Here is a 23,216-nt window from a genome sequence, read left to right as displayed (position 1 = left end):
TATGGCAACAGGGACAGCATCGAAATTAGTTGCCCTACGAGGAACATCCCCTTTACAAGGACTGTTCACCTTGAACTTAAATGTTCGTATGATGTAGACAGTGCTATTTTAAAACAGGTGATAAAATTATCAGTTATTTAGTTTTTCATTGCCGGGATAAGTGATTGAACAGAGCAGAAAATGTATTTTCCGAATTGCCACCATTAAATGTACTTAAAGGGGACCTGTCACTTACACATAAAAAGCTGTATAATAAAAGTAATTTGCAAATTAAACATGCAACCAAAATTCTTTTTTTTTCATTAAAACATCCATGCCTGTTATAAAGGTGTTTAAATATCTGGGGTGTCAATCAAATATTACCTGCCCCACCTCTATACCAATTACTTTCACTTTTCATTCAGCAATTCCTAGATGTCACTGCCCTCCTCGCACTACCCCTCCCATCTAATGCTCTATAATTGTGTTAGGCACTGTGTATGGGCATTAGGTCCCCCATTTTGGTGCATACACAAGATTTTGAGGTGATAGACAACTGGTCTTACTAACATTGTCCACAAAATGGCTCCTGCCTGTGTGCTATGATTGTGTAACTCCAACACTGAAGGAAACACATTTAAATTAAATAATAAATGCAGTATAAACACATTATATTTTGCTCAACTAACATGATAGAAAATAACTTGGAATTATTCATGGGGTGACAGGTCCCCTTTAATTTTAGTTCAGTGCTTGTTAATTTTCAATTCGGGGGGCTTTTAGAGCCCAGCTAATAGCTGAGACCTAATGGCACAAAATGAAAACTGCTCAAAGAATCTAGCAAATAGACATTGATAAACGCCATCAATGCTTTGATGAATGTGTCAGTTTGTTAAATACTTTCCTGGCTGTCATGGTTTAGGAAAGTGTTAATAGTAATATTTTTAGATAAAATTATCCATTTGAAGAGGTAATAATATATGGGCAGTATTATGTGGACACCACCGTCTGCCCAACAGACTTTTCTGCTAGATAATGGAACATCACACTGCATCATTTCTTTTTTATTGTATTTGGGTAAACTGTGGCATTTTCAGTTCCACATAGCTGTTGATTGCTGGTTTGTGCATACAAAATCAAGGGACTAGTGAAACTGAAATTTGATTACTGATATCACTGTACAAAAATATTTTTTATTGCTGCCTTTGTTTGATTTTATTTGATTTGGTGATTCTGTATTGTTCTTGGTTTTCTTGTGATATATAATTAGCTTACATTTCTAGTTTAGAACAGAAAGACATATTTATCCTTTTTAAGTAATCAGAATATTAATTTCTCAAAATTGTATGGTTTTCTGGGTTCATCTTACTTTTAGGACACATAAAACACAGGCAGTATGATTGCTTTAAAGTATTCAGTGTCCGCCATGAAAATTTGTACACATCATTTAAGTGTTTTAATGTCTTTATATGCTGCATACTTTAGCAATTGAATGTATATCGGCAAACTATTTTTGTGAAAGATACTGAACTGAATCCCTATTTGCATAAGCATAAACAAATTAGGGGTGGGAAAGGAAAAAGTGGAAATAAAAAATTATTTTTACTTCCTTGTTTTGTGACCAACAGTCACTTGATTTCCCTTCCTGCCCATATTTTCATATGCAAATTAGGATTCAGTAAAAGGCCGAATCCCGAACCAAATCCAGGATTCGGTACATCCCTAATTAAAAATGTTCAAAAATAACCTGGAAGTTAATGCAAGTGAAGTGTGAAAGTCACCTGGCAGTGAAAGGACTATTAGCCATCTTTTCTTAGAAGTAAGCAATACATAACAAAAGAGAAAGTAAATTAAATAAAGTTTGAGTGACTCAAAAACAAAAAAGTGAATGTCTTGCAATGGTCCATTCAAAGCCATTATCTCAATGCAATTGGGAACCCGAATAACCTGAACTTTAGAGATTTTGCCTGGAAGCTTACTCCCCAACAGTTTTGTGAAAACTGTAACATATTTATCCCAAAAGAATTTAAGCTGCAAATTTTGCTTTTACAGAGCTTTCTACTTCAGAGAACAAGGTGCTGTGAGATTAGGGGTGTGTACTAGCATGCCACCAAAATTTTCCAGGTCTGTGATGTAAGCGGAAGTGACATGACAGGAAGTGATGTCACACACGTGCGCAAAACCTCTCCTGAACCCACAAAAACTCGATGCACATGCCCACATCTCTCAGCTGACGTCACTGAAATGGTCTGGGCATGCCCACAGCGTTTTTTTTCCCCTGCAATTTATGCAAAATCATCAGAAACCTTTAGATATCAGGGGAATGCACGAAAACTGCTAAATAGTGATGAGCGAAACATTTCGGTATGTTCATATTCACTGCATAGTTCTGCATTTGGCCAACGGCATAAATTTGAAATCACATAAAAAAATGCGGCTTGTTTCGCGTTGAGCTACAAAACAAAAAAGCTTGACCAAATAAAAGACATGTAATACATGCATACGTCATTGTATCCTTCCACATCAACAAAAGGGATCTGAGCCGTCACACTCTCTATATAAGGACATACACATAAATATATGGTTTATTAAATTTAATGGGGTATACAAGGCACCCAGATATTATCTGTTGGTGGTCAGATTTATTATGTGTTGTGCCTGTGTTTGTAAGCTAGTAGTAATATATAAACTATAGTTGATACTTTTTGCTTAAACAGCATCATAGTGTAGTAGCAGATACCATTACTATTTGACCAAAAAATCCCAGACCTTTTTAAGAATTTGGCAACATGGGAGCCTTGTTCGCTATTGAAAAAAGCAGATGTAGCATAGTGGATAGGAGGTTCTCTAACAATGTATGGCCTGTGTGTAGCAGTAAATGGAGCAAAATGCATGTGATTTTGCCCTCCCACAGCAGAAACAAGGTGCCAAGTTTACTCCAAAAAATGACCTGAGACAAAAAAAATTGTCACGCAGCAAAAAAGTTTGCAAATTATTCGTTAGTTTCGCTAAAGGACAGGTTCGCTCATCACTACTGCTAGATGCATTGTATTTCTTTAGAAATTTCTGTTTAGAAATGTTTATAGTACAAATATGCTGCTAACAAGTTATTTATTCAAGCCTTTTTCATTGCTTCATTGCATTATTTAGAAATGTTTTATAGTACAAATATACTGCTAACAAATTGTTTATTTCAAACCTTTTTATTGCACTATATACTACACCTGCGTGCATGTAACACATTATTATGTGGAAGGTAAAATAATGATTTGGGTATTCACACAAACACATTTAGCTAAGATGCTTAGTATGTATTTATTTAACAAAAGCAGTGTGATACTCTCCATGAAGTTCAGTCAGATTATAATTAGTTCTGCCCAGGGCCTGACTCATTCATGGAGGTCAGCTGAGTTCCTGTGTTTTTATTCTTACGTAGTGCTGACAATCTATGCGGCACTTCATACTTCAAATACAGAGTTGTAAATACAGCTTAAGCAAATGGACACAGTTGACGTGTAGAGATCAGTGAAACAGACGTAAATGGTTTTGGTAAATATTCAAAACATTGAGTTCTTACTCAGGTCACACAGCTGGAGTTCTATATTAAATTTACTACTGAAATAATAAAGCTGACTCCTGCAATGCAACATATATCCTGTTTATAACTTAGATCTAGATGTTTATAACTAAGGTCTTACTTTTACTTTACCCTAAGGCTGTGGTACCAGGGGTATTTTCTCCTCCAGCGTTTTTAGCTAGGCGGAAATTGCCCATAATTGCCCCTGATCCTGTATGTTTTTGGGGGGCAAGACCTGCCAGTACTGTTAGAAGAACTCATTAAAGGCAAGGGGGTTTTAGGAGCATCTCATTGGCTTAAATATACAGATGGAAAACATATGTAGTCAGCCTTATACAATAAGGGTTGAAGGCATAATTCACACACACAATATTTTTTTGGCATATTGTCTTTACATATCATTGAAAGTTGCCACGTTATTTGCACAGTAGACTGTGCAAGGTCTGAAAATTGCCACTAGCAATACAAAATTAATGTAGAACTGCTATTGGTGTTAGTCTGTGGTGTTAAATGATAATTAAATCCATATGTCCCCCCTGTACCTCCTCTTTGACTAAGTTGTGCAGTGGGGTTGGCAGATGCTATCTTTGGCTGTCACATTCTTTAACATTATTTAGAGTATAGAATGATCTCTTCCAATTGAAAGAGAGGTTTTTAAATTCTAAAGTGACCTTTAAATACAGCATACAGGACCAGGTTCTGGGAGATTTAGCAAAACGGTAAGGGGTCATAGAAAGTAATGAGAGTTCCTTCAGATCCTGATGAGGCTGTTATAGGTTAGCACACAAGATAGCAAAAGGGTTTTTTATTCTTGTGGAAATAGCTGTGTAGTATTTTAGTACAAGGCCCTCTTGGGAGAATAAGAGGTTGCAAAGTAAAGAATTTGTGCTATTACATTGAATGTTATCTGTCTGGTATGATTTGACCTTTAGTAAAGTAATGGCTTTGTGGCTAATACTTTGCTGATAGGGATCAGTGTGATTTGTCTGGGGAGGGCTGCTCATAGAGACATGGCTCTGTTCTGTTATAAAATATCAAGTGAAATGATGAAGATAAACTCAAGTTTCAATCTTTTAGCCGCTTTACCTCAGCAATTTAAATGAGTTCTATAAATATTTCAAGATGTGAAAAAGCAATATCCTACTACAGTTAACTAAATAAGCATGGAAGTCTCATTCATGTGATTACTTCATCATTACTTCATAGCTGTGATGGGAACTTTCAATATTAAGGTGAATACATTCTTTTTTAGTTTCAGCATATTGTTTAAAAACAAATCCCAGACAGCATTCTAAAGGAAAATGTTGTTAGTGTAAATATGTACGTGTCTCCACAGCAACACATATGGTACGGACAATATATTTGGGTTTACAATGAAGGAAAATCTATGGAGACATGTTTGCCTGCAGTTATTGACATGTCTTATGTACGTGTTCATTAATATATATATACTGGCCAATGACTGATTTGTTTAAGTATTTATGATAAATAACAGGTCATACCAGGTCTACATTTAAATTACCGCTGACTTGTCTGTTATGAAACAGAGAAGAGAGAGTAAGTCATATAATTAATTTTTTGTTCTGTACTTATTTAAAAGGACTTTACAAAGTTGATTATTACTTTTTAGGTATAATTTTAGAGAATATTAATAAGTATGATATTAAAAACAGATACAAAGTGAAAATTGTTTTTCATGCATGCAGAAACTTTCAACTTTCAACTCTTCATGTTAGCAACACATTTGGGTAGGGTTCCCTGCCCCTCACGGACAAACCAGAAAAGTTCCTCCCATCTTTCAAATTATTAAAGCAGAGACCCTGCCCTAGGATGGTCATATAATTTATTTCAACAAAAAGAAAGTGTGGGGAAGCGATGCTGACTAAGAGTAGCCAGAAAAAGAACATTTCAGTAAGTATGGAAAGCAATGTTTCCTTTACCCCATATGTTATGTTTTGGGTAGCCGAGGATGAGTAGAGTATAACAGTGCTTTATTAGCAGGCTCATGCAGGCATTACACAACAGTAAGCTTTTACTTTCACTTTCAAGCTGTTCAGAAAGTCCTGTGTATGCACAGTACAAGTCCTGTGCACAGTGACACCCGCAGGCCATTTGTATAAACACTGGAAGAAGGGGCTTGCCCCGAAACATTTGCTGGGATCTCACTTAAAATAAAATGAAAAGGATTTGAACTTTTTGCAGAAGCATAATAGTGAGTGTGCCTTGTTTCTATTTGTTCGTGTATTGAAGAAAGCTCCATTTGCAGCAGGGCTAACATTGAGCACCTCACACCATTATTAATTATTTACGGAAATTGAGCTAAGCGGAAAAAGTTTATTGGAATTTTATACCATTTGTATAAACACCACATATTCCCCCTATAGTAGGAAAGCATTTGGGCAAATGTAATAAACAACAATGCATCTTAAAGCAGTAATATACATTATTCACATCACATAGTCCTGGATCCATGCAGGTAGTTTTCTGATTCTCTCAGTACGCCTTATAGGTTCACTTTCTTCAGGCCTATTGCAGTTGATATCAGGAGTAGGAAAATGTCCTTCATCAAATGGAGCTTCCCCAAAGTCACATGACTTAGGGCAGCTGGGAAATTGACAATATGTCTAGCCCCATGTCAGATTTCAAAATTTAATTTAAAAAAATCTGTTTGCTCTTTTGAGAAATGGATTTCAGTGCAGAATTCTGCTGGAGCAATTCTATTAACTGATTCATTTTGAAACAAAATTTTTTTCCCATGACAGTATCCCTTTAAGTATCTTGTTAATCTTTGTGCTTTTAATTGTGGGCTCTCCTATGTCCATCTTAGTTTTTTGATTATCTTTCTATTTGCATCTGATCCTTCTATACTGTTCTTTTTATTTTCACAGACTACAGTGACTTGCCATATGCAGGTTCATAATGCAAACGTAAAGGATTATATATTTTTTGGCTACTCTTAGTTGGACTCTGCCTCAGTGTAGAAATACACACAAATGAGTTAGCCGAGGCAAAAAGTGTATAGTTACAGGAAATCATTTGAAATCTGCAGAAGATGTCAATTTCCATTGATCCTATCGAGAATGCTTTTAACAATCTGTTCAACTTTTGCAATAGTTCACATTAAATCAAGCATCATTTTCCCAGCCCTTCAGAGTACAGTGTTTAGTTGTTTTGTTGACAGTTAGTCTAAAAACCACTAAAAGAAAACTAGAAATATATCTAGACCACAGCTGTACAACAACACCACAGATGGATGCAACGAGGCTGCATGTAGCCTTGTAGGGTTCTCTTTTGTGGCCCTCTTCTTGCACAGCACACTTCATTATATCTCATTTATTTATTATGATGCAGCCAGGCTGTGAGTCCCTCAGGACCAGGAAGCAAGGACTGAGGAGGAAACAGAGCACTAGGGATTGCAGAACAAAGTCTAAGATGCAATGTAGCAGAGGGGGTCATAGCGTAATTCAGAAGTCAGACAGAAGACAAACCTAGAAAGTAACAGTTCAAAAAAATAAAACCTCACCTGGTGCTTGCCTTAGTCAAAAACAAGTTTTAGATCAGCTCATAAATCTACTCTAGGAAAGTCCTGCCTAGTTTCTCAGCATGTATTATTAGCCATCTATATCTGTTTAAAAAACAACAGAAAAGCATTTAATACTGGAACACCCACATTTGGCAGTGTGCTAAGCAGATAAACTGTAGGACATGTGCTTATAATGACACCTGATATTCTTCTAAATGAGACGTTTACTGATATTACACTGTGAGAATCACACTGTCACTAATCAAAAATACAGCATTGACAATTTAAAGAATGAGTTGTCTTATGTCCAGACAGAAAATTCCAAACTCTATTGGGGGAAGATAATATATTTGCTAGCACATTTGCAGCATATGTGTTTAAAGGAGAACTCCACAAAAACATAACTTGAGCTTTTTGAAAAGACAACACAATTTCAAGCAAGTTTGCAATGTACATCAATTAAAATATATGCAGACTTTTCATGATTTGTAATCGTTTGGAACAGTTCCCTAAGCCTAGCCCCCTGCTCTCCTTCTGATCTCTCTGACTACTTTGCTGAGCTGGCTGACTACAGTTACTTTGTATCAACAGCCATCTGTCCTCAGCCTGCATCCTCCAAACCCCACAATTCTCTGCACACATGATTTCAATAAGCAACAGAACATCTTAGTTCCTGCATGCTGTCTGTAAGCTGTTTTAGTCCCTCCTTCCTTGCCAGGATTTCAAATGATGCAGAAAGAACTGTTTAACGGCTGGATTTCAGCATAGAAAATGGCATTTATTCATACTTTTTGAAGAAACCGATAACGGTGATGGGTATATTAGGGGTTTCTTTATAAAATTTGGTTTTGAACCCGGAGTTCCCCTTTAAATTTCACAAGTGTAAAAACTCCAGAGCAGGTGTTAATGCTTAACCTTTGCTTAGCGAAAATGCACAATGTAATATTCGCCAGCAACTGATTTTACATTGAGTGCTAAACATTCGCAAATTCATAATGATTATAATTTACATATTTACTAATAATATTTATTAGAAATTGAAGTCATTCAGCTTTTCCAGCTGCAACTACACAGGAGCATGTAAATATTTATTATTAGCTTATATGTCATTGGGCATTTAACTGGTATCTTGCTGCCCCCTTATGCACTGTTGGTTACATTTTTTCTTGGAAGGAAATAGGCATACTGTTAGACTAATGGCCAACGCATGTACTTACTTTACCCAGTGTCAGATCATTTCCCATATATAATTTTTTTAAAAAAAAGCTTCTTATCTTCTTGTCTTTTATTTTCCTCAAACTCAGGACAAAATCAAAGGAAATGAATGATATACTCACAAGACTTCGCAGAATGGAGTATGATAAGGACACTGCAGAACTAAGGTAGATTAAATATTTTAATGTTATTGTTTGTCTTTAGCTTGTCTGAAAAAAATGTTTAATTCAGAAGGATGGCAGTATTCCATGCCTTGGGTCATTATGGACGTGATTCCCACTACCTGACTCTAAAGTGATGATTATAAACTCAAAATACTTTTCATAAATTGTGATTAAATTCCCTCACTGTAGAGTTCGGTTTAGAATCTAGGCTTTTATCTGGACAGTCTAAAGGTGAGAAACTGTGTAGGAACTGTATGTGACTGTCTGTCTTTCCAAAAAGCCACAAGTAGCCTATTAGGACAGTAGCAGAATATGAAGCATAACAATGTAGTTCAGGGGCCACATGCAGCAGAAATATCAACTAAAGAAAAATTCATGTCTAACTTGTTTTGTATCTGGGTTACATGGGGATTTAGCATTGCTGGTGATACCTTACCCTGATATTATTCATCCTTTATTTTGGTAAAATTCAATACTCCTCACCACCTGGAAAGTCAGCTGTGTAGATTATTTAAGATGAAAAGGGTTCTAATTCTTTATTTGTTTTGGTTCCACACAGTGAACATATAATTTCTTCAGGATACATGCTTACTGTAACTGGATAAAGGGCCATTGTGCTAAAAGCACAATTAGAGGGCAACTAAAGCCTAAGAACTGTGTGTTTTGCTTTGTGTCATTTCATAGTAGGTACAGCAGCCTTATCTGAGCAAACATATGTACAATGTTGAAAGCCAAACCTGCTCCATTGCAGGTTGAAAGCCATACCTGCTCCATTGCAAATTATCATCCAAGAGCTGTCCTCCTTGTGTGCCCAGGACAGCTAGAGATTCTCACCTTTAGATTGTCTTGATGAACCATGTTTGCAGGTTGACAAATGCATGTTTGCCAAACTCTGAACTTGCAGATCACTATGATGTTATAAAATGGAATTTATAGCTTTATAGTGCTTCTATTATTGCCCTGTATTTCAATTAGGGATGCACCGAATCCACTTTTTTGGATTCGGCCGAACCCCCGAATCCTTCGTGAAGGATTCGGCCGAATACCGAACCGAATCCGAACCCTAATTTGCATATGCAAATCAGGGGTGAGAAGGGGAAAACATTTTTTACTTCCTTGTTTTCTGACAAAAAGTCACGCAATTTCCCTCCCCACCCCTAATTTGCATATGCAAATTAGGATTCGGATTCGGTTCGGCCGGGCAGAAGGATTCGGCCGAATCCGAATCCTGCTGAAAATGGCCGAATCCCGAACCGAATCCTGGATTCGGTGCATCCCTAATTTCAATTCCCTCTAACTATCCCAAAGACGCTACAATTAAATATAAATTAAATATACTCAGGGCAGAAGTTAATGAAGACTCAGAATAGTGAGTTGATTTCAGGAGCATCTGCCTTTTCTGCCAACAAAGGCGAGGTGGAAGTACAGTAGGTTGATGTAAGTTAATAGCAAAACCTGCTCATTAATATGTGTCACTCTGTACTTTTATACAGTACCCTCAGAGATTCATTTTGTGCATCCAACACTGCTGTCAGCAACTGTGGGCATAGGTTCTTGCTCTCTAGAATAGAGACCTAAAGGACCTGCACTTCCCTGATGAATACAACTCTGCATGTGTTCTATGAACAGGTGGGGGAGGCATGTAGAAGTATTCTTTATATTTCTAAGCAAGACACATTTTCTTGGATTGCTGCACCGAAATAATATCTCACATACTCTTTAGCTGTATTTCACATCAAAATGTATCACTTGTCATTTAACTTGCATAAATGTGGTAGCAGGAAAGTACTAACATAGCAAAGAATAGTGGGGTCATTTACCATGGCAACGTTGCTCTTAAAATAGTTTTAATTTCTACAGTGTTTTCCAGCATGTCAAGCTTTAGTATATTTATGCTGCACTGAAAGTAGGGTGGCACTAAAGCTCTGATTGTTCCTAGTACTCTCCTCAGGGAAATAGGTGTTTGACACAAGGACACTTAAAACATAGGTCCTGCAACAAGGCAGGTAGATACAAAAAAGGCTAATCGTGAAATATTCATACAGTCACAAAAGCTGAGTTAGCAAAACAAAAAATAAAAAGACAAAGGGTGGTAATGGGTAGAATTCAGTTTTCTGAGAATTGATAAAATACGTGTTCCTAAAAAGATGCATTTATGATTTCTATTTGCAATCAGATGAATCCACTAAATATAGAGATATCTTAGATCAGTATGTTGCAAGTAAAATAACGAAAGCATGTCTTGGATTGGATGCTAGGGCTGCCTGCAAAGGTGCAATTGTTTTAGTACAAGGCAGGCAAGAATGTTTGCTTTCACTTCATCTTCGCCTTTCCAGCATAGCATATCAAGCTCTTTAAAGGGAATCTGTCATGATTTTTATGGTGTCATTTTTATTTCTAAATTAATTTGTTTACACAAATAATTCCCTCTACCATAAAAACTATTATTCCTGAACCAACAAGTGTATTTTTTTTAGTTGTAATATTGGTGTGTAGGCAGCCATATCAGGTGATTTTGCCTGATTCTGTGCTTTCAGAAAGAGCCAGCACTTCATGATGGAACTGCTTTCAATTAAGCTATTGTTTCTCCTACTCAGTGTAACTGGAGGAGTCGCAGTGGGACTTGGATTTTTACTATTGAGTGCTATTCTCATATCTACCAAGGAGCTGTTATTTTGTCAGGGAGCTGTTATCCTGTTGCATTCCCTTTGTTCTGCTCATCAGCTGCTGGAGAGAAATGGGAGGGGGTGATATCACTCCAACTTGCAGTGCAGCAGTAAAGTGTGACTGAAGTTTATTAGAGCACACATCATATGATTGGGGCAGAGGACTGGACTGAGACTCAAAATAGGCCCTGGCATTCCTAGTACACAGAGGCCCACTTAATGGTCACTTTCTATGGCATATTACAGCAGCCCCTCTGGCATTTGCCAGAACCCACAGATTGCCAGTCTGGGCCTCTGGGGCATCTGAGAAACTGGCAATATGTCTAGCACCATGTTAGATTTCAAAATTAAATATAAAAAAAAACGTTTGCTCTTTTGAAAAAAGAATTTCAGTAAAGAATTCTGCTGGAGCAGCACTATTAACTGATGCATTTTGGGAAAAAAACATGTTTTCCCTTGACAGAATCCCTTTAACTATTGTAGACAGATTAAAGCTAACTGCTGGCTGGTCACGATGGTTTACTGAAGTCCAATCCATCAGCTTGAGGGTGTACTGATTCTGCTATATTCTGCATGCTCAGGATTCAGGTTATATGAGACTTGTGTCTTGCATATAAGTCTGTGGAGGGTCACAGATAACCCAATTTTCCAGTGTTGATAGCCTTTCTTTAGTGGAACATAAAAATATTTTGACTGTGCTGTTAATTAAGTCCCTGTTGTTTTATATGTTTAGGAGACCAGTGATTGCTCCTCTTATACACCCCAAGGGTAGGTCATATGAGTACAGACACAAATAGTGAAATAGTGCTCACGAAACCATGAAGCACTGAGACAAGGAGGGTCTTTGTCTTTATTGGAAGGTGTTAAAATACCTTTGATGACTTTTTATGTAAAGTGGACTACACCACAGCCCAGAGGTCTGGTATTCAAATCCCACTTCCTAAACAAATACTTCTCTGCTTTATATAAATAATACCTCCCTCCTTGTTCAGTAATTCTGAGCCCTTACTGTTTATTTCTCAGACTTAATAAGGAACTAAAAGAGAGAGAAGATTTGCTGGCACAATTTCAAGAAAACAATCGTCAGCTACAGGAAGACTTTGCTGAGAAAGAAAGGGCCGGGGAAAATTGCAAAAGAAGAACTCAGCGCTTAGAGAGTGAACTGGAAGCACTGAAGGAAGTTTTAAAGCAGTCTCAAGAAGAAATTGCAGATTTGCAACGCGAAAGGTGCTTCATTATCTATAGAAAAATATTAGGTGGGCAGAGCTGGAGCCATTCAATTATAAATTGACCCTGTACATCCACATGCAGACTTTGACTCAGAAGTTTACATTCAAGTTCTTTGACTGTAGGCATTGCAATTAAAGGGAATGAAGAGAGTGCATCACTCTAGAGGCCAGTGTGCTGCTTAATCTGTTTATTAATTTTTTATGAATAAGAACTCTTGCTGTCTTGCAGAGAACTGAAGTTTGTTTCCTATCAGAACAGAATTGAACAGCTGCAGGATGCCCTCAGGCAAAGAATTCTGAGTAATGAGAGCAGGGATGCAAAGGTAAAAACATAAAGATAATTATAGCACCTATAGCATATATTTACATATCTGATCGGCTGCTTTGAGATTTATATTAAACTGTAACATGGTAGTTCAGGTTAAACATTAACCATTTGGTCCAAATAAAAATTGAAACCTGCCTGTTAGTTGAAACAGAGTAAGGCAAAAAAACACATCTGAAGCCTCTCCAATTTGCCTCAGAGGGGAGAATTCAAAGATGGCAATCAGACCTGTCCCTGATTCAACTTTGTGCTGAGCAAGTTTTAATAATCCTATATGTGCTTACTTGCTAAAAAGCCATCTAACTATCTCTAGCTATCTAATGTATTGGCCAGCAGAACCACAACTTCTATGTCTTCACAACGCTCACTGTAAAAAACTTTTTCGAATATTAATTTGGAATTAGAAGTTTCTTCTAATCTCAGTGGATGCCCTTGTGTCTGCGTAAAAAGCCTATTGATAAATAAAGCATTAGAGAGTTATTATGATCACCTTATATATTTATACATAGTTATCATATCCCCCCTTTTAAGCACCTCTTCTCCAGCATGAACATCCCCAACTTGGCCAGTTGTTCTTCATAAGTAGATGGAAGTCGTTGGGGGGAATGTAATAAACGTCGGTAACGGAAAAACCATACGCTATGCAAAAAGTTATGCCTTTGCGCAAACAAATTTTGCTTTGTGCGAATTCAATATATATTTTGCGAACCCGGAAACTGTTTAGCGACCACTTCCGACAGTGGAAGACCGTTTGCAAATTTTATAAATGTAATGAAACTTCTTACTGAAAAAGTCGTTATGTTTGCTCCAAAAGATTTCGACACCTTCAAGCACTTCTTAAGACTGCGCAATTAAAATTCGCAATGCAATAACAGTTTAAGGAACAATAATACATTGCGAGATGTGGATTTTTAGTCTTATTGGTGTGAATTGTTTTTCTCTTTGCGACTTTAATTACATTCCCCCATAGACTTTCTATACCCTTTACCAGTTTAGTTGCCCTTTATGGACTGTCTCTAATTTAATAATATTCCATTCGATAACTGGAGACCAAAACAGCACAGCATATTCTATCAGCGCGTTGTAAGGGGCAAATGATCCTCTCAACCAAGGAATCTATGCCCCATTTTATACAGCTTGAAACCATCTTTGCCCTGCTTCTTACTGTCATTACTTCCTAAAGCCAAGTTTATCTGCAGGTACCCTTAAGTCCTCTTCTATCAAGGATTTGGCTAATGTACTCCTATTAAGGGTATAAGTGGCTTGTATATTATTACACCCCTGGTGTGTGACCTTTAATCAGCACTGAATCTCATCTTCCAACTGGAAATAAAGTTCAATGTGTAAGCTTTCACAACAATTAGAACTATCAGATTGAAACAGAACTAATGGTTTTGACCAGGAAACACTTGGCTATTTGAAACTTATTGAGCACATATGTATATTTATACATCCAATTGATTATTCTAGACACTTTGTGGACATCTATGTGTGTGACCAAGACTTAAAGGAGAACTAAACCCTAAAAAGAAATATGGCAATAAATGCCATATTTTATATAACGATCTTATTTCATCAGCCTAAAGTTTCAGCATCTCGATAGCAGCAATGATCGAGGACTTCAAACTTGTCACGGGGGGTCACCATCTTGGAAAGTGACACTCAAATGCTCAGTGGGCTTTTTGCAGCGGTTGAGAAGCTAAGCTTAGGGGCCATTGCAAATTATCAAGCATAAAATTAGGTTGCCTGTAATATAAGCAAATGCTACAGTGCAGATTATTAAATTCTGATGCTAATTGCAATGTTTTCTGTTTTATGTAGTCAGGCTTGTATTATGACATTTATATTCTGTGTGTACTGTACATTGTGAGTGGGTCCCTAAGCTCAGTAAGTGACAGCAGCACAGATCAATGGCAGTGAATCAGCAGAAAAGAAGATGGGCTGGTGGTTGCATTGGGCTGGTACAGAAGCCCAAAATATAATGTGCAACATTTCTAGCCTACTTCTTTAGTTAGGCTTTAGTTCTCCTTTAATTCAACAGTTGCATTATTTAATGCACTGCACAATATCATGCTGCTTGAGTCCTTAGAGACTGGGTAGTTCAGTCCTTTATCTTGCAAATGGAAATTCTTCAGGATTATTTACATTTATAACAAACCAAACAGTTGAATACACAGTTTACTGGGCATTATTTAAACCCCTTGCATGTTATGAATTCCATATTGCCCTTTTCCAGTCCATTAGAATTCCAACTTCATGTTGTATGAATTTAGATCTGGGAATACTTCATTTCTGAACAATAAAATCCAGGAGAAGGAATTGGAGATTCCCGCCTTTGTCCAATCAGATGTGGGGAGTTAGGAGTATTTGTTTTCTGGCAGCTGCCCTAATGGATATAAGTCAGTTCTTCATGGCTGTATCTGAAATCAAAGAACAATTCCCATTGCACACTCCCATACGCCCTAATTCACAGAGACACATTGCTGTTATTAGTAGTTAACCAGAACGCACTGGGAAAGTGCCTTTTCGTTAATTATGAACTTCTAGGAAGGCATAATAGAGAGATGTAGTTCAGGGGTGTGCTTCTGCCAAATATAATGGGCCTTTTTTCACAAACTGTTCCAGTACTCAATCTTCTTAGTACTTAAAGTCCAGTCACTAAAAGGGTGTGTTATATAATAATCCCAAAGCATGAAAACATTTCTTTATTCAAGCTCGCTTTTGTTTTCTTGCTGCTTGGAAGACATCACCAGGGCTGATAACAATTCACTCTTCCTTTTATATTATTAATGCTCCCACATAGAGTTATTCCCTTGGCATTAAAGACAAGTCACATTTTCTGTTTGGGGGGAATAGTTCTGTGAGGGAAGGCATTGTCTAGTCAACAGTATTGACTGGACTGGTATTTAAGGTAGAGGTGAAATATTTATAAAGTGAAGTGCTTTTACTGTATATTCAAAGAAGGGCTACGACTGGAAGATATTGGAGATTAAAAATACATTAACTCTGCTATTTTCTTTAATAAAGCCATAAGCCCTTCTTTGTAATGTTCAGATAGTTAATAGAACTTACATTTTATAGGGGTTGTAACCCCTCAGATAAAATTAAATGTACTAAAATGTGCTCTCTTCTGCATTTGTGCTATTACATTTTATAGATTTTTTCTTAGCTATTTTGGAGCTACCTACTTTTTAAAATCCACTTTAATGCAATAGTAATTTCTCAATGTATGCTACTGAGAAAATGGAGTTTCCAACATACAGTGCTTTTGGTCATTATAGACAGCTGTGCCAGACTGGGAAAAGATGCTTAATGCTGAGTCCAACAATATAAACAGATAACTGGCCACACTACAGCCTTTATGGTGAGACTTATGTCACATGTGCTCCTTCATAGGAAAAGTAACCGCTGGGCCAGAAGCTCTGTAATAGCTGTCAAAAGGAAAGAGGCTTTTATAGCTTTATCTGTCTCTGAAACAGCTGAAAAAATTAAATTACCACTTTGTGCTGTTTTGTTTTATTCATATCAAATGAGTGTTATAGGTTTATGTAGGCAAATTTAAAAAAAAATAGCTGAACAGCTATAATCTTTTCTTCTTTGGTTAAAACTTCCAGATATGGCCAAACCTCCTGCAGTCTTTTCTAACGACTTGCAGTCTGACCAATTAGACTACATGGAAATCAGTCCATATGTGACCAGTTATTGCTCTTTAAAACCGTGTATTTCCCATGTAGCATGCATTGTTATAACACAATTCATGCAAATACATTTATTTTTTATTGTGTTTGTTTTTCACCAAATAGCTAGAAGCAGAGCTGGAGAATGAACGCAATAAATATTTAAGAAAACTTGAGGAAACGGAGCAAAAATATAAGGAAGACGCAAGTATGGAATTTAATATCGAAAGACAGAAGAATGAAGAATTAATTAAAAAACTCCAAAAGCAGCAACAAGAACTGGAAGAAAAGGTTTGATAATCACTCTAAAAATATGGCTGGCCATCCCCATTTTCTTTCTTCTTTAGGTATGCAGTCTGTTGCTTGTATATGAACAGGTACCAACTGAAGGCAATGTAAGGAGGTTGGTTTGAATAAGACAATCTCAACTGTATGAGTTTGTTTCCTGATTCTTACTTCCCCTGGTTCTTCTGTAAGTATAAAGATTGATATAGAAAAAATCCTGAAACATAAATTTGCAGAGGCGGGGCAAGAATAATTTGAGATTTGAGAGAAGAGTAATTTTCAGGAGGAAGGCATAGGTAACGGGTTAGGAAAAGAAAGAGAATGTGCGCAGACTTTGTCAGGTTTTAAAGGTGAAAGTCAGATTCAGATTTGAACACCAAGACAAATAAAAAAGTTATTTATATATTGTGTAGCACTTTACAGAGATTGCTCAGCCTTCACATTAGTCCCAACCCCAGTGGAGCTACAACCTATGGAGGGTTATGTAATAAATTATATTAAGTATGATACTTATCTAGATAAAGGTCATACTATGAGACTTTCCAAACGGGTTCCCATGACAAGAGGCCTCCCTTTGTGCAAGGCAGGATAAAAAGTACATTAATAAGGCACAAAGGACCATGTGTGTTGCACTTTATACATTGCCCATGAGTTTGCTTTTGAAGAAGCAGCTCTTTGAACTACCAGAATGCATAATTCTCCCTATACTACAGAAGACGCTCTCTGGCTAGCTGTCCCTATCAAGTGTGCAGTTGATAAGGCTGTTCTCTAAATGACCTCCATGGAATTGCCTGTATTATTTTTAAAGTTGTCACCTCTATTTCTTAAAGCATTCCAAACAAAATAAAAAATAAAATGTAAAACAAGCCCAGTATTAGAATATCTATCTGTATGAGTAATGTGTTCTGGGCTGTTTCAGGATCACTTATATGTAAATGTCTTGATAAACATTAAATATATTTCCAAGCAATCTCTCATTTGCACATGAAGCTGCACATCACCTTTCAAAAGCAATTTTATCCATGCATAGAACATACAATTTGTGCTGATCTAATAACTAAAGAGACTGTTCTAAGCACTAAATCTTATGATATGGAAATATTATCTATTGCTTTGTGCCAGAAATGACACGATGTAAATGCTGGAGCTGCTGGTTTTCAGGTCTGAAATGAACAACCTGTACAAGCATTATTATAGGAGTCTGGCAAAATGTAAGAACTTGGTTTAGAGGGGGAGATTATTTTGTACACCACAGGCATTATTTCATCCACTATTCCAAAGAAGAAATATTATGAGTTACTCATTTTCATGTTTGATCAATTTCATCACTGACACCCTGCAACTTTAAAAAACTATTTAATCAGGCATATCATGCTTTATGCCTTATGTTATGTTATATTTCAACTATTAGCCAGCAGGTGGCTGGGTCAGTACATCTGCTTTTTCTATTGTTTGTCTTCAGATGGCACTGCAGTCTCTTCAGACATACAGAATGCCATTAAATGTTTATGTGCCAAAGTCTGGGCAACAATGGAAATCCCACTGTGCTTTTTATTAAAGGCTGTACCTAAAAAGGTCATTTTCTGGTGTTATAAGGTCTTTTTAGCACAGACAAGCTTAAAGGACAAGGAAAATCAGCACACTTTTATTCTACCTCATATTAGTCCTCCTCTGCCCCTTGTTAATCACTAGTTTTACTTTGCAGAAAAAGCCTTACTATTCCATGAATCTCCCTGCAAAACATCTTGTTGTGCAGCAGCTCTTAAGCACCATCTTGGATCAGCTGACTTCATCCCTTTGTGCATCCACACCTAGTGCAGCGATATACTTTCATTTGAATCAACCTGGGCAGCTCAATTCTGATATGCAGACGTAGCCATGGTTCATGTGCATGAACCATGGTCTTGGTCTAAATTAAGGAGGAATAAGTGACGTGCTTCAAGTTTCAGAGAGCAGCCGCTTCATTTATAACTGCAGCGAGAGGATGAATTATGCACTAAATAGGAGCTCATATTAAGGCTATCCTTGTCCCATGCATGGTCACACCCCCGATATGCCCTAAATTTCTCATGTCAAAACCCATGATCTGCACAAGCCCCGCCAATAACCCCACCTTCTTTGTGACCCCCAAATCTAACCATTAGTGCCCCCTCTTTTTGGCTTTGATTCCTAAATACCCTACAGCTGTCAGTAACAATTTTACAGACACTAGGGAATCTTTCTTTCTTTCTGTGCAGTTTACCATCTCTAAAGATTATATGTAATGTGTACAGTGTATTCTTTTCTACATGTCTTATTCAAGATGTTTGGTAATGTTATTGCAGATAGCCATGCTGATAGCCCAGGCTTCTGAAGAACTAACCACAGAGATAAACCTGCTGGAGAAGCAGTTACTGGAGACCCAGACCAGACTAACAGAAAAAGATCAAGCAAAGGAATCTGAAATTGGAAACTTGAAAAAGATGATTTCTGAGCTGGATCTTAGCTTAAAGAGAGAACAGAACAAAAACAACTCTGTTCTTGAGGAAGCAAGGAGAGACTTAAATGTAAAGTCAGAAAAACTGAATGAACTCACACAAAACACAGACCAGCTGAGACGTCACCTAGACAAAGTAATACAAGAGGTAAATAGAGTTCACAGTTGCAAGTGTCTCTAATTTCTGGTCAACTTTTTCCTCTTAGTGTATCCACAACTAACTCTCTTCCTGTATTGAAAAGGGTTCACACTTTCAGCCCAATTCTATATGAGGAGAAAAGTTCAATTCCAGATTGTCCATAGAGCCAGATACAATTCAGTGAGAAAAACATATTTCACTGTTTATTAGGTGAAAACTCTGGTTTTAAACTGGAATGAATTAGGAGGAATGTTTTTTTCTCCTAATATTGAATCTTGCCCATAAGTTTTCACGTGATAAACCATAAAATAACATTTTGTCTTTTATTTGAATCTGGCCCTCCATTGTCCACACACTGGCAGGTTTGTAAGACAGCAAACTCAGTGGTCCGTTTACTAAATCGTGGTAAAAATATGAGGGCAAAATATAGACAAATTTATCGCCGAATATGTTTTTACCAGTTAACTAACCTGCGGTAAAATTAAATTTGCAAATTTTCTTGCCCAAGAATACGTGCTCGGCAGTTATCGCATTTGCTGAAAATAACGCTACGTACACATTAATGCCTGGTTTACTAAACAGCGAAATGTATGAAAGACAAAATTAATGCCAGAATATTTGCAAAATTTTACCACCATCATTCTGTTCCTGTTGCCAGGAGAGAAGTGACAGGATAATCAAAGATGTTTTGGATTATTCTTTTGTCTGCTGCTACAGCAGCTTTTTCATCTGAAAGACGATTTATTATGGCTAGGAGTAACTATGGCTTCGTCAGCCTAGATTAAACTACATCTATATGATGCACACAGATTTATTGGTAAAACTTGTTTATGAATTGTATTTATATGATTCTATTGGCAGGGGCAGGTCTTGTGGATGTATTAAAAAGTGGATGTATTAAAATGTGGATTTATATGAAGCATACATGTTTGATTGGGTGAAATCTGGTTACTGTGTTGTTGATAATATCTATAAAGTTTAGCAGTTTTGAAGATACATATCTGGCCATGAATCATGCCATAATAAACGCCATAAAACAAGACTATTTTATAGCATAAATATTCGCAAACTTAATTTGTCACCAGAAAATTCGCAACGTAAGCTGGTTCATCAATGTAGTTACAGCAAGTGATTGCAATGACTTCTGACTGCATCGCTGTTTAGTAAATGTAGTCACTGCGAATATTTTGGCGGAAAAATATTCACAGCGATAACATGCGGAAACATATTGTCAAATGTACCGCGCTTTAGTAAACAGACTGCTTAGTGTGGGGAATTTTACTGTTAAATTTTGCTTTAATTGTTGCAACAATTCATTGCATGGCATCATGTATGTAGTGATGAGCGAATTTATTCGGCAGCCATGGTTTTATGTCAAATTCAGAATTTCCCAATTTTTTTCACGAAACTGCGGCGAAGATCCGCTGCGGGAAATTTGACTGGAAAAAAACAGCCATGAGGAAAAAAACACCCATTGACTCCAATGCATTAGGACAAAAAAAGTCACCATTAGAAAAAACGGGCATTGCCTTTAATGCATTAGGACAAAAAAGTCGCCATAAGGAAAGCCGAATTCCATCCCCGAGTGCCATCCCGCCGGGGATCCACATTCTTGCCGGCAGGAAGGCATTTCGGGAAGAATAGTTGCCTGAAGAAGAGGAGGTTTGTCACTGGGCGACTAATCTCCCCGAATCTGAATGTGTGCTACCACCCTAATGCATTAGGACAAAAAATATTGCCATAAGAAAAAACACCCATTGACTTTAATGCATTAGGACAAAAAAGTCTCAAAAGAAAAAACTCCCACTGACTTTAATGTATTTAGAGTGAGAAAAATTTTGCACACGTAAAAAATTGTTGCGCGTAAAAACAGTCATTAACTTCAATGCATTTTGTTGAATGTAGCCGTTTCGCAAATTTTTCGGGACAGATCCGCTCATCACTACATGTATGGCTTTATATATTTATATGATTACATCTCTTGTATTAAGTGAAACATAGGATATAACTGGATTTCTATTTCCAGAACGCATTCCTTAAGGAAACAGTGCGCTTGGAGTGTGAAGAACGCTATGAGCTCACAGAAGCATTAACTCAGGCCAGAGAACAGCTTATTGAGCTGAAAAGAGTAAGTGGGGGCCTTTCATTATCACAGAGAACTTTTCATTCTGATAAGACTGCACTTTCCAACACTCTACCCAGCCCAGGGCAGAAGCATTCACTAGGCATATCATCCACTGCTCCAGCCAAACTAACAAGTCTTCTGGGATCCTATGCACCAGCACCAGGGACCGGGATCACATCCACTATGAACAAACACAGACACAGCAGCCACAGGAGTTTGCCCTTGTTACCATCACCACCTCCAGCAAAAGAGAGAGCAGCATCTGTCACTGACATGAGACAAACAATAACTGCCATTCTTAAAAGAAATTCTACTCAGCCATGATGTGCATTTCCAGTGCCACAAAGCAAGGACTTTTCTCCTGGGTTAGGGTTACGTAATGGTTAAATATTGCAGAATTCTCTCAGTAGATCATGGGATATTTCTGTCTCAACATCTGCTGTGAGTGTTTTTAAAAGAATAGGGATCAGAGAAAGGACAGTTATTTTATAATATATCTATGCACATTATTGCCTAAAGCTGGGGAATTTCCACATAAAGGTGACATTTTTTTTGTTTTGTTCTTTTTAAAGAACTATTGGCTGAAGTTCAAGTGGAGATGTTTGTTTCTCTTTTCCTTGGAAGAATGATGTTTAAGATGTTTCTCTCTCCTAAGCATGCGGGTGCAAATCTGATCACAGCTTATGATATAAGGCATCCACACTCTTACTGGCATGGAGGGGTTACCTGTAAATGACACTGGCTCACTATGTGATGTATGTATGTGGGCTTGCTTTACAACCAGGAAATACAGATGAGGCTAGAATCATTGCATGAATACATTATTAAATGATAAAAATGGTTTCTGAGAGAGTGATGATGATTTCAAGTCTGATCTAATTGTCTCTGGTCCACTGACGACTCTGAGTCTCCATGATGATATTTTGCAGCATGGGCATCCACAGATAGGGGCAAGGGGGGGCACTTGCCCCTCACTGGACTTGTATTCCATAATAAAGGATATTCTCTTGCCACATCTATATAGTATAATATTTTGTTCCTTTTTACATGAACACTTTTTTTTAAAATTACCATTAAGAACCTGCAATAAGCTTATAAAATGCTTAAATCTTATGGTTAGCACTAGGGATGCACCGAATCTACTATTTTGGATTCGGCCGAACCCCCGAATCCTTCGCGAAAGTTCGGCCGAAAACCGAATCCGAACCCTAATTTGTATATGCTAATTAGGGGTGGGAAGGGGAAAACATTTTTTACTTCCTTGTTTTGTGACAAAAAGTCACACAATTTTCCTTCCCCCGCCCCTAATTTGCATATGCAAATCCGGATACGGTTCGGCTGGGCAGAAGGATTCGGCCGAATCCTGCTGAAAAAGGCAAAATCCTGGCCGAACCGAATCCTGGATTTGGTGCATCTCTAGTTAGCACACCTTAAAATTTATCAAAGGTCGAATTTCAAATTCATGTGATTATCCCCCGAAACTCCCATAAATTCGACCAATCAAAATTTATTTTAAAAAAACATATTTAAATATAAAACTCGGACGAATGGAATTGACCCAAAAACTCAAATCGAATTCGAATCAAATTCAATTTGAATTTTAAAAACTCGAATGTCAGGAAGGCTGCAAACAACTCAAGATTGATCCCTGGACCTCTCCCATTGAATTAAACAGCAATTTGGCAGGTTTTAGGTAGCGAATAGTCGAATTTGAGTTCTTAAAGGTCCAGAGTATGATACATTTTGAAAATCAATTTTTTTTTTTAGAAAAAAAAACCTCAAATCGAATTTGAATAATTCCCTAGTCAAATTTGACAGTTTTGACCATAAAAAAAT

The 23,216-nt window shown here is 37.2% G+C and overlaps 1 protein-coding gene across 1 annotated transcript in view; it reads left to right on the top strand.

The window, feature by feature from the left end:
* The window catches only part of LOC108717039 (leucine-, glutamate- and lysine-rich protein 1), a 77,395-nt gene extending 54,837 nt beyond the window's left edge, over positions 1–22,558 (top strand). Inside the window, exons 8-13 of the mRNA XM_018263764.2 lie at positions 8,384–8,461; positions 12,148–12,351; positions 12,583–12,676; positions 16,482–16,646; positions 18,965–19,264; positions 21,282–22,558. Of these exons, the coding sequence (XP_018119253.1) occupies positions 8,384–8,461; positions 12,148–12,351; positions 12,583–12,676; positions 16,482–16,646; positions 18,965–19,264; positions 21,282–21,704 (1,264 nt within the window). The 3' untranslated portion in view covers positions 21,705–22,558. The remainder of the gene's footprint in view (positions 1–8,383; positions 8,462–12,147; positions 12,352–12,582; positions 12,677–16,481; positions 16,647–18,964; positions 19,265–21,281) is intronic.
* The last annotated feature ends 658 nt before the right edge of the window (positions 22,559–23,216 follow it).

This window comes from Xenopus laevis, chromosome 5L (genome assembly GCF_017654675.1).
Source record: "Xenopus laevis strain J_2021 chromosome 5L, Xenopus_laevis_v10.1, whole genome shotgun sequence".
Classification (NCBI taxonomy): domain Eukaryota; kingdom Metazoa; phylum Chordata; class Amphibia; order Anura; family Pipidae; genus Xenopus; species Xenopus laevis.
Note: the sequence above shows the minus strand (reverse complement) of the source record. Positions and strands in the feature narration are given on the sequence as shown.